Source organism: Tetrao urogallus (genome assembly GCF_951394365.1).
Source record: "Tetrao urogallus genome assembly, chromosome: 5".
Lineage (NCBI taxonomy): Eukaryota > Metazoa > Chordata > Aves > Galliformes > Phasianidae > Tetrao > Tetrao urogallus.
In genome coordinates this window covers 15,286,533-15,298,010 of record NC_136818.1, presented here as the reverse complement: position 1 = coordinate 15,298,010, position 11,478 = coordinate 15,286,533, and the positions used below count along the sequence as shown (strand labels likewise).

At 60.9% G+C, this 11,478-nt stretch overlaps 1 protein-coding gene across 1 annotated transcript; it reads left to right on the top strand.

The window, feature by feature from the left end:
* Positions 1–3,085: 3,085 nt before the first annotated feature.
* Positions 3,086–5,582, top strand: BARHL2 (BarH like homeobox 2; the record flags this gene model as incomplete). Its single annotated transcript, XM_079535743.1, has 3 exons — positions 3,086–3,656; positions 4,744–4,969; positions 5,270–5,582. The coding sequence occupies 3 exons, from the start codon at positions 3,086–3,088 to the stop codon at positions 5,580–5,582; spliced, it is 1,110 nt and encodes a 369-aa protein (XP_079391869.1).
* Positions 5,583–11,478: the final 5,896 nt, after the last annotated feature.

Genomic DNA, 11,478 nt, shown 5'->3' with positions numbered 1-11,478 from the left:
CCCGTCCCGCCTGAGTGACAGCTTTGGTAATTATGTGGTTGTAGAGACCTCCCCGGCTGCTCTAACAACCTTGTCAGGCCCGGCCCGGACACGGCAAGCTGCGCTCCATGTGCTCGCTGCTCCCCGAGCGTCCCTGCTCGTGTCCTCCGCCGCATCGGGGAAGCAGCTGACAAAAGAAAAACGGTGGTGCAAAACACTGAGATTAATTTCTTGGAGCAGAAAGTGAACTTTCTTTGCCTTTTTTTTTCTCCCTCCCCCCCCCCCCCCCCCCCCTTTCAGGAAGGAGGCAGCGCGGAGCCGCCCTGAATCTGCGGGCTGGGACGGGACGGGAGGGCCGCGCAGCTCCGCGCCGCTCCGCGCCGCCCGGGCCGTTTTGTTCGCACTCGGAAACGTTCTGTAGTGCCTCTCGCAACGCCCCCAATTACTCCGAGGTACAGTATATTTTCGCCTGGATTAGACGGCGAGTCTGTTGGCACAGTGTAAATGTCAAGCAGCAGCTTTTAATAAAGGGATGTTCAGACTGTTAAATTTCACAGTACAACGGGCTCTGTCCCCCCGGCCCCCTCCCTCGGCGCTGCGGATCTGTCACCGAGTCAATGCGACGGCGGTCCGATGGGGGTGGGGAGAACCCCTCGGGGCTGGGGCAGCTCCCAGCGGGGAGAAGGGCCCCGGCTCTCTGCCCTGCGCTCCTCGTCGGGGCGCGCAGCGCTGCCCGAAGGCCGTCGGGGCAGGGCCGCCCGCTGCAGCACCCCAGCCGGCACACGACAGCCACTCACTGCACCCGACATCCATAGGGCCATTGATTAACGCTCAAAGTGCCGCTCTAATTAGCTGCTGCTAATTAACGAGCGGGGGCCCGTCCGACTCCTCTGAGTGGCACCTTCGCTCATCGCTTTGATTCGGATATCGCTGATTTATTAGCGGGGGTGGGGAATGGGGAGCGCTCCTCTCCTTTGTCCACAGGCAGACGGGTGGGACGAGAAGGGAACGAGGGGGCACAATAGCCGTCCCGCGGCTACCCCGGGCCTCAACAAGTCTGGCCGAACTCTGCTGCCCCTCCGCACTAGAGCCGGGTGGAGCAGGGCCTCCCGGAGCCCAAAGCCAGCGCAGGGCCTCGCCGCCCGCTCCCCGAGAATATTTGTGCACAATGGAGTTGAGGATTAAAAAATAAGAGGAGGGAAATGAAAGGTGTTCGCTCTTTGGGAACATGACTTTAAGCCCTAAATCCCGATGCCGGGACGGGAAGTGCATTGTGAATTACAGGATTATGTTAGTGTAACATATTACCTCGGATCCCTCATTCCCTCGGGGATAATTAGGACATACTTTTGGTAAATTGCAAACCAGGACAGCGGGATAAATACGGCCGCTGCAGGCTGCCTTTCTGCTGCAGGAACCTGCCCGCGCATTTGCAATTTTAAAATATTTTTCTTCCTTTCTTCTGATCTTTCGTTTCAATCTCCGTTTCACACCCTCCCATCCACCCCATTTTTTTTCCCTTCCCTTTTTCTTTCCTCATTCGTTCACCGGCCCTCGGGGCAGACCCGCCGAGCCGCGACCCCCGCGCCGCCCCCGGCCCCGACCGGGCCGGGCAACGGACGGGGACCGCGGGGGAGGCCGCTGCCGCCGCCCAGCGGACACGGGCGGCCCTGCAGCCCCGTCGGGCCCTCCGCGCCGGGCGCAGGACTGACGGCATCGCCCCGGGGCCGTCGGGGAGCAGCGGCGGGGAACGAGCCTCGAGGGCGAGATGCTTGCGAGGCGTCTCCTGCCGTCGGATAATTTCTCAGGAAGAGCGGGAGCCAGACCGCGAACAGCCTTGGCGCCCAGCGGGTGTGAGACCGGAGCTCACCGGGGAGCGCAGCGAGATGGGCGGGGATTACTGGTGCGAGGCCGGCAGGACGAAGCGGGAAAGCGAACGGCCCCGCATCCGCTCTGTCCTCCTGTGCCCCGGGGCTGCCGTCGGTGAGCAGCCGTGATCTTGGCGGCCGGGAGACCGTCTGCACCCGAACATTCGCCCATGTCTCCGCGGTAGCCGAGCCTTCAGCACGCCTGGCTCGGCCTGGCCCCGTTCCCCGCTCCTCGGGGATGTTAGGGCCACATCTGATGGGCTGGGGCCGGGCAGGTCCCGCTGCTTGGACAGGACGGGACCACGGGCACGGGAGTGTCAGCGGGGGTCCGGAAACGGCAATTCGGAGTAAAATGTAACTCTGACAACTCTGAATCATTCATTACCACCTTATAATTACTCTGCTAATTAGGTTGACACGGAACTTAATCAGGATTAATACGACGCCTTGTCGCTGGCAGTTCCCATTACTCTGACATCTAACTAGGGAACGTCCCGCCGCCGCCAACGCGGACTGCCGATGCCCCCCGGGGCTCGGCCCGCTCCAGTCTTCGGCGCGGCCTCGACGGCACCCGCAGCGCGTGCTCCCGCACTCCCCGGTCTCCGAATCCCGGCGGACCCTCTCCCCTCACGCTCCGCAGTTCCCTCCTCGCACCTCTCCCCTTCTTTTCTCCCTCCTTCTCTTAAGCTGTGCCTCGCATCCCCCGTCCCGCCGGTGCCCGGACCCCGACGGGGAGGCGCCGCGACGCCGGGGCCGAGCGCGGGGCGGAGGGGGACGGCGGGGCCGGGACCGACGGCGGCCGCCGCCGCCGCTCATTGGCTGCCTCCCGCGCGGCGTCAGCCCCCGCTCCGCGGGCCGCCAATGGGGGCGGGCGGCGGCGGCGGAAAAAGCCCGGGTTTATAATAACCCGTGGGGGTCGCGGCGGCGGCGGCCGTGACGTCACGGGGGGAGTCGCCGCCGCCGAGAGGAGCCGGCCGGCACGGGCGGGCGCGCCGCAGTGGCCGGAGTCCGCCCCGCTCCGCCGCGCCCGCGCCTCTCCCGCCGCACAACTTCCCGCAAACTTCGGCGGTTCGGCCCGACCCTGCCCGGCCCGGTGGCGATGCGGCGCCCGGCGGGGGCCCCGTGCTAAGTGCCCCCGTCCGCCGCCGGCCCCGCAGGTGCGCGGAGCTCGGGGCAGCATTCCTCCCCCCCCCGACGCGGGGCCCCCCGGGATGCGGGCGCGCCGCTAGCGGGCCGCCATGGAGGGGCCGAGCGGCTCCAGCTTCGGGATAGACACGATCCTGGCGGGCGGCGGCTCCGGCAGCCCCGGCGTCATGAACGGAGACTTTCGGCCGCACGGCGACGGCCGGCCCGCGGATTTCCGGAGCCAGGCCACGCCGTCCCCCTGCTCCGAGATCGATACCGTGGGGACGGCGCCGTCGTCGCCGGTATCGGTGAGCATGGAGCACCCCGAGCCGCGCCTCGCGGCCGCCGACAACCTCCCTCCGCCGCCACACCGCCTGCACCTCGGCCCGCACCCGCCGCCGCCCGGCCTGCAGCCGTCGCCCCCGCAGCCGCCGCCGCCCCAGCTGGGCTCGGCCGGCGCCGGCCCCCGGACTGCCACCTCCTCGTTTTTAATTAAGGACATTTTGGGCGACGGCAAACCGCTGGCGGCGTGCGCGCCTTACAGCACCAGCGTCCCCTCGCCCCATCACACCCCTAAGCAGGAGGGCGGCGCGGCTCCGGAGAGCTTCCGGCCGAAGCTGGAGCAGGAGGACAAGGCCAAGCTCGACAAGCGCGAGGAAGCGCAGGGAGACATCAAATGCCACGGTGAGTGCGGGCGGTGCGGTGAGTGCGGGGCTGTGCGCGGCCGAACGCGGCGGGGCTGTGCGCTGCGCTGCTCGGTGCCATCCGCCGCGATCGGAAGGAGTCTGGTCTGCTCTCCCAGCGCTAGTCCTCCTCTTTATACGAATGTGGGCTTTTTTTTGTTGTTGTTGTTGTTTATTTTTATTTATTTTTATGTGTAGTTAAACTTGTTAGTTTTAAATGCTGATAGGCCGAGTGGTGGGGTCGCGTTTGGAGCCGAAATGCGTGCATTTGTAACGCAGATGAGCACAAATCAGTGCTCGGCTTTCTAGGAACGGAGCACATAACGGCTTTGGTTCGTTCGATATAAATGAAAGGAAGGAAAATAAACAAACAAACCGAAATGGTGAAGCACTTCCCCCCGACCAGCATCAAATAAACAACTTTTAATTAAACGACCGGGCAAACGGAGCGATGGGCAGGGGGAGTCCGGGGCTTTGTGCTTTTCTCGCAGGGCCAATTGTTCCCCTGCGCTTCTGGACGAAAGGTCAATTCTCCCGCTCCTTATTTCATTTTATTTAAGTTTTTGAGGGCGGATTTGGTGCTCCCGGGAAAGCCCCGGTCTGTGCCTGAGCGCGGCGATGTGCGCGGGGAAAGAGTACGGAGGGACTGTGCCCCGGGGACGGATCGCGCTGCGAACCGCCAGGGCCGGGCCACGTTGTTCTCCTTTCGCTCCGTTGCCGTTTTTTGCGGGGCTCAGGAGTACCGTGTGCCGCCCGTTTCGCTATTTCCGCGCTAGCGCCGAGCGCCCCGAGCAGCTGCACGGCCCGGCCCGGCTGTCTACGCGCCCCGCGCTCCCCAGTGGGGCAATTAGGGAGATTATGGTTCGTCCTGCGGGGAGGATCAAGGAGCGCTGCGGCCCCAGACAGCGTTCGGGCTGAGGGATCGATGTCCCGTCGTGGCGGACGGGGGAGAAGGCGAAAGAACAACGAAAGCTCCGCGGGTGGCACATAGAGCGCGTTCCCGGGGAGAACGGGCTGGGCGCGGGGTTGGGGATGGGGCTGGAGCCGGAGCCGTGTCCCGCTCCTCACCGCGCCTCGGTTCGCTGCAGGCACAAAGGAGGAGGGCGACCGGGAGATTTCGAGCAGCCGGGACAGCCCGCCGGTGCGGGCCAAGAAGCCGCGCAAAGCGCGCACCGCCTTCTCGGACCACCAGCTGAATCAGCTGGAGCGCAGCTTCGAGCGCCAGAAGTACCTGAGCGTGCAGGACCGCATGGACCTGGCCGCCGCGCTCAACCTCACCGACACGCAGGTGAAGACGTGGTACCAGAACCGCAGGTAAGCGGCCCCGACGGGGCGGCCGCGGGCCCGTCGCTGGAAGGGGGTGTGTGTGGGGGGGGGGGCTCCGTGCGGTTGTCGCCGCTGCCGTAATTTTCTGTCTCATTACATACGGTTGCGGCCACCCTAATTCTGTCGGAAAACATTAATGTCACCGCGCCGGGCCGCCATGTTTATTAATTTGTCCGCCGCGCGTGTGCGTGTGTCCGTGTGCGGGGCCGTGCGGGGTTCGGGGGAAGGAAGGGCCCTGCCGTGCCCCCCGCGACCCCGCCCGCAGCCGCCCCTTTGCTCCCCCCCCAGGACCAAGTGGAAGCGGCAGACGGCGGTGGGACTGGAGCTGCTGGCCGAGGCCGGCAACTACTCGGCCCTGCAGAGGATGTTCCCCTCGCCCTATTTCTACCACCCCAGCCTGCTGGGCAGCATGGACAGCACCACGGCGGCCGCGGCGGCCGCGGCCATGTACAGCAGCATGTACCGGACTCCCCCTGCACCGCACCCTCAGCTCCAGCGGCCTCTGGTGCCGCGGGTGCTCATCCACGGGCTGGGGCCCGGCGGGCAGCCGGCTCTCAACCCGCTGGGCAGCCCCATGCCGGGCACCCCGCACCCGCGGTGAGAGGGCACCGCGCTCCCCACCAGCCCTTCCCCTCCCCGTCCCCGACCGAGCCCCAGCACCGCGGAGAAGGCAGCGAGGGGGAAGCCCGGGGGCTCCGGGCAGCCGCCGGCAGAGCGGCGAGCGCTCAGAGTGGGGACTCTCGAACCGCGCGGCCGCGAAGCGCAGCCCGTAAGTGGAACGAGCGCACGTGGGGGGCAGAGCCCCCGCCGCCGGGACTCGGAGTGCGGGCAGCGGGCGGGGGGCGGAGGGAACGGCCGTAGCCGCGCGAAGGGCCGAGGGCCGCCCCCGCCCGTCGGAGAGAGTGCCGGCGAACGGAGATCTTTGCACTGATTTTTCTCATGACTTTTTTTTTTTTTTTCTTTCTTTCTTTCTTTCTTTCTTTTTTTTTTTTTTCTTATCGGAAAGCGGCATGCTCCCCAGTGCGGACAGTTGTACAGACCGAGTGCTGAGTGCTATATCATATTTATTATATGTCGTCCAAAAAAAAAAAAAAAAAAAAAAAAAAAAAAAAATTCACTTCTCTACGTTAGTTTAAAACGAACGAACGTGGTTCTCCCTGTCCCTTTTCATGTCTTTTTGGATTCAGTAAAATAAATGCTTAGATGACGAAATATAGATTTTTTGGTGAATGAAAAATTACAGGGAAAAAAAAGGAAAAAAAAAATAAACTTTATCTTTTTTTAACAACCGTGGAAACTCAAGGCAGATAATTTTCCCCGTGCCGAGAATGGAAGGAGTTCTGAGCTGGAAATGCAAGCGCCACTCTTTTTGAGAAATGCTATTATTGATATTTTCGTTGTTTCGTAACCGGCGATTTTTTTTTCCTGTATATTTTGAAGGAAAAAAGAAAACCAACACAAAACACTAAAAGCCGCCGCGCTGCAGGTGCGGGCCCTCGCCGTTATCTGAAGCGCCTGGGCCGGGCGGCGCGGCGGGCCGGGCAGCGAGCGCCGCGCGGGGGTGAGTACCGAGGGGACTCGGACGCGGAGCCCTTCAGCACCGCCGCCGTCGCCGCCCCACGGCGGGCGCTTTCCTGCCCAGTGCCGCCTGGCCCCGTGGGGATTGGAGGTGGGAGGAGAGGGGCTCGGGCCGGGGTCGCTGCCCTCCGCCGGGTCCCGGGGCGGCCTTCGGAGGTCGGCACCCCCCGCGAAATCAGAGAGTTATACAGCAATTACCCATAAAACATTCATAAAGCCCAATGCTATCTTCTCCTCTGAGGGTTTGGCTTAGCTTTCTTTCTTTCTTTCTTTCTTTCTTTCTTTCTTTTTTTTTTTTTTTTTTTTTTTTCCCCTCTCGGGTTCCACTTCTCTTTTTCCCGAAGAGAGACAAGAAGGGGAGAGAGGAAAAAAAAAACAAAAAACAAAAAACAAAAAACCAAAAACAAAACAAAACAAAAAAACGGAAAAAGAGAAAGAGAAGCCTCCGGGCACGTTTATTTGGGCTTTGCTAATTAGCGAGAGGCTTGCCGATCTCTCTGCTAATAACTTTGCTTTAAACCATATTGACCCCTGCCTTGATCTAACAAAGGGGAGCGGCCCGGGAACGCCCCCCCGCTCCTCTCCGCGCCGGGCGGCGGCCGTCGGCACTTCCCCGCAGCCCCGAAGAGGCCCCGGCGGAAGCGAGGGAACGCGGCCGGGGCGGGACATGGGGCTCGGTCAGGGCCCTCGACCGCCTCCGAAAAACGCATCCCGGTCCGTTTCCTTCCGAAGGGAGGCGACCCTGATGGAAGAGCGGTCCCGGCTTCGTTGTTCTTCTCGATGGGTTCGGTTTTGGCGGCGCGTAGTCGCTAAAAAGTAGTGAGAAGAAGGGAAGAAAGTTCGAGGTAAATAGCTAAGAGAATGTCTCCCGGGTAGCGGCCGAGGGGCTCCCGGCGGGGAAGGGGTGTGGGGCAGGTGGGGGTCATCCTGCGGTGTTCTCCCAGCCCCCTCTGGAGGGCACGGAGTGGCCTGAGGCCCCAGTCGCTACCTTTTATCTCCTATTGCGGCGTTTTGGGAAGCGGGGCTGGAAGGGAAACGCGAACGCCTTCCGGGCCGGAGCCATCCCTCGGGCCGGCTGTGGATGCTAACGAACGAAGCCGTCCGCCGCCGGACAGAGGGGCTCTCAGCGCTGAACCTCGGGGAACGGAGAGCCCTCGATATGGGCTCGCTGAGCGTGGAAACGAAACGGGACGCTGGGGAGGAGCGGTGTGGCCCAAGGGGACCCGGCAGACCGCGGGCTTCCTGGGGGCGGCTGCTGCTCTCCAGGCACTCGCCGCTCCTCTGGGGCCCGGGGCGGCCGCGGGCCGCGCGGTGGGACTGCAGCACCACTACGCCCGTCCTCAGCACCGCGGACAGCTCCGGGGGCTCGGAACGGCGCCGCACGGCCCGGAACGGCTCGGCGCGGCCAGCGCGAGAGAACTTCGTGGCCTCGTTCCCCGGAGCCTGGCAGCAGGCCGTGCGGAAGATGCAGGAGGCCGAGATGAAGACGGAAGAGGCTGAGACTCGTCCCCAGGCCGGGGCTGCCCTAGAACTTCGTCCCAGCCGCGCCCGTGTTTCCCCGTTGCAACCGACGGGGAAGGAAAGCAGGAGCGGCCGCTCCGCTCTTGCCCGCGTCGCTCCGGAGTGACACCGGCGCGGAGGGACGCGGGACGCCCTGGCCGTGTTCCGGCCGTTTGTTCCAACGGCTACGGGGTCAGGGTAATTCTTGCCTGCGGAGCTCAGCTCTGCCGTCGCCAGAGTGGGAGGTGAGTCGGTGGGGACACGGCCGGGCCGAGTCCGGAGCCCAGCCCGCCGTCCGGGTGCGATGCCGCCGTGGGGTGCCTCCCCGGTCCCGCTGCTCCCCCGGGCCGGACCGGAGCCGCTCTCTCGGGGTGCTACCCGCAGAGAAAGCGATCCGCGCTCCCGCTGCTAGAGCCCGGCGCTGCCCGCAGCTCCGGTTCGCGTTCGGGAGGGTTTTTAACATTTACTGTTTTCTCCCTTTGCAGAGTTTGTCTTCCTCCAAACTCAGGCGACGCTCCCATTCGGCGGCGCATCGTGAGTCGCCTTACATCCCGCTGCAGCCCACTGGGGTAGCTCAGCGTAGGGTGGGTGCAGCCGGGCCGGGTTCATCCGGGGAAGGGGCAGAGCTCTTCGAAATGTCAGGTAACGGGTAACGGGGCCGAGCGGCGAATATCCGTTTCAAGTTGGAATTACGCGGCTTTCCCCCTTCATTCCATCCCGCTGCAGAGCCCCCTCTCCTGTCGGAGACCCCGAGCGGGTCCCTTCCCGGCGGTCGCTGGAACGCGGAGTCCCATTTACGGCTACGGGAGCATAGCACAAACCACTCTTCTCCGCGGGAGCAGCCTCCGGCTCCGCTCCGGGGAAGGCATCGAAATGTCCCCGAGGGGGGCCTGGCGGGGGGCAGCCGATGGAGCCCGAAACCCCTGGGAACGGCGCAGAGCGGGTGGATTGGGATCGGCGGCCCCCATAACGACGCTCCCCGCTGACCCGTTCCCCGTGCCGCTGAACTTCGCTATTTCCCGAAGCCGTCCTGGGCCGTCGGGCAGCCGGAGCGGGCGCATTCCCAGGCGGAGCGCAGGACCGGCAGGGTGCCCATCACATCAAAACCCCGTTTCCATATTCATATGCCCTATTTTCCACGAGCCGTTTCTATTAATGGAAGCGCACCAACGACGCTCCTCAAAATTAGCGGATTTCAAAGGAACTCGGACGAGACGACCCGAGCCGCCGGGGCTGAGCTTGCCGTGCCGCCCCCCGGACCCTCTGCGGAGCCCCGCGCAGCCCCCGACTCCCGGGCTGCGGCCCCGCTCCCGTCCCGCACCCACGTTCCTCCCCTCCCGGCACTCGTCCGAGGCCGCCGTGTTCTCCCGTCTCTGAGAGCCCATGTAGAGCACTTTAATTGCCACATTTTCAAACCGTGGTAACGGTGGGGCTGTCTTAGTAATTACCTTAATGAGATAACACCTTTCCTTCCTTCAACCTACTCATTATCACGCTTCTTGTTCAAATTTCAGCTTCAAAGATCTATACTTAAAAAAAAAAAAAAAAAAAAAAAAAAAAAAAAAGAAACAAAAAGATTATGTGGGGAGTCTGAAATTTGTTTGAGGTCTCGTCCCTTAAAACAAGGACCTTACACAGATCACTGGCATACAAAGAGAAACATACACCCATTCCAGGAACGGTTGGTAGAAGTAACCAAACATCTGGGGTACCCCTTAATTATTCTTGGTTGGCTCCTTCAGCTTGACCTGTAGGGATGTGAGGGTGTCAAAGTGATGAATTTTAAGATGTTGGGCTGTGAAGACGTGCAGCTGCAAGACTGATGGATTTAGGAAGGGAATGGTAACAAGGTTAGCTGCATGTGAAGTGTGAATTGAGATTTTTGCAAAGAGACTGTGATTGCAGATGGGCATAATGTTGTACCCTTGCATGAAATCTTGCTATTATTGTATAATGGTCAGACAGAGTGTGAAATGACTTACTACTTTACTTTTACTCTTTAATGAAGTTGGGTAGGGGAGGAGAACTACCAGGAAATCGATAGTGGTTGTGAGCGGAAACTCTATGACAGGTGCTGAGACATTAAATATTTATTCAGCTTTTTGCTCCCTTCCTTCCCTTCTCCCCTCCCTGATTTTCTGCTGTATCAGAACGCAAACAAAAATACAACACAGGACTTGGACAGAGAGGAAGATGCTTTCTTTACCTCACTTTCTGCAGTACACAAGAAGCAGGTGTTGCTGTGTGGCAGTGCAGCATGTACGCGCTCTATGTAAATTATCAGACAGCGCTCTCCATCCAGGCTGCAGGCACACACTTCCTAGATAGGTGTTGAGCTGCTCAACACGTATCCCTCTTCTAGACACTGCTGCCCGCATTCGGTAAGTTATAGCACACTGCTATGACCCCATATAAATCGCAGCAGGCTCCTCTCCAGCTTAATGTCTCATTTTTCGTTGTGCACCAAGCGGGGCTGCCCACATGGTGCTTTTACTCCAGGAAGATGGAGCAAAATATCTGCACCCGCTCTTCTGTGCAGCACTGAGCAGGTACTTTGCAGACATCTCGTCAGCAGTGACACACATGGCTGGGGCAGAACATCTATTAGCGAATTTATGATTCTGTTGTACAGCTGAACTATTCTCTATGAATATGCTGTGAGGAAAAGAAAATGGAGCTGCTCCCTCTGGGTGCTGTCCTAAAAAAGAGGATTCCCCAGCTGACTGAATCCAGCCGCTGCTGAGGACACTCTGACAAATGCTGTCCCTGCACCTGGGCTTAGCGAGCTGCCTTCCTCTCACTGAGCACTTAATCTCCCTGTTTGACACATGTGGCAGAGGTGCAGCTCCTCAGTGCGTTCCTCTCAGCAGCACACAGCTTGGGATCTCTTGGATGGGGCTTCTGCCCCAGGGTCTCCCTTGGCCCTTTCCCACACAACAGGTGCAGCTCCTCCCTGAGCTCTCAGCGAGGTTGTGCCCTGTGTTTGCCATGGGGTTTGGCACCATTACCTCTTCATCAGAAGCCAGGAAGAACAAGAAAGCTGGGGAATAACTGCCTAACTGGTCAGTACACAGGGCTTCCTGAAGGCAGTCTTGTGTGGAGCAGGGAGCGTGTCTGAGACCAATCTTTGACCTTACAGCAGTTCATCAGCTTTCCTTCTGGTGCTTCTGCCTCAGTGCTGAGTGAGTGCAGAGTTATGGAAGGGAGCCCCATTGCTATGTATTAACATCCCATCACAGGATCCTCTTTTCTCCTCTGGGAGAGGTGAAGGTCTCTGAAATGTGCATGAGTTTGTTTCAAGTTGTGTGCTGGCAATCTGGGAAAGAAAAGCTGAGGAAGCAGCCTGTGGGGTTGGGTAAGCTGGCTGGGTACTGAGTTCAGGTACTGTCACCATCCCTGTATTAAAACAATTGCAGCCC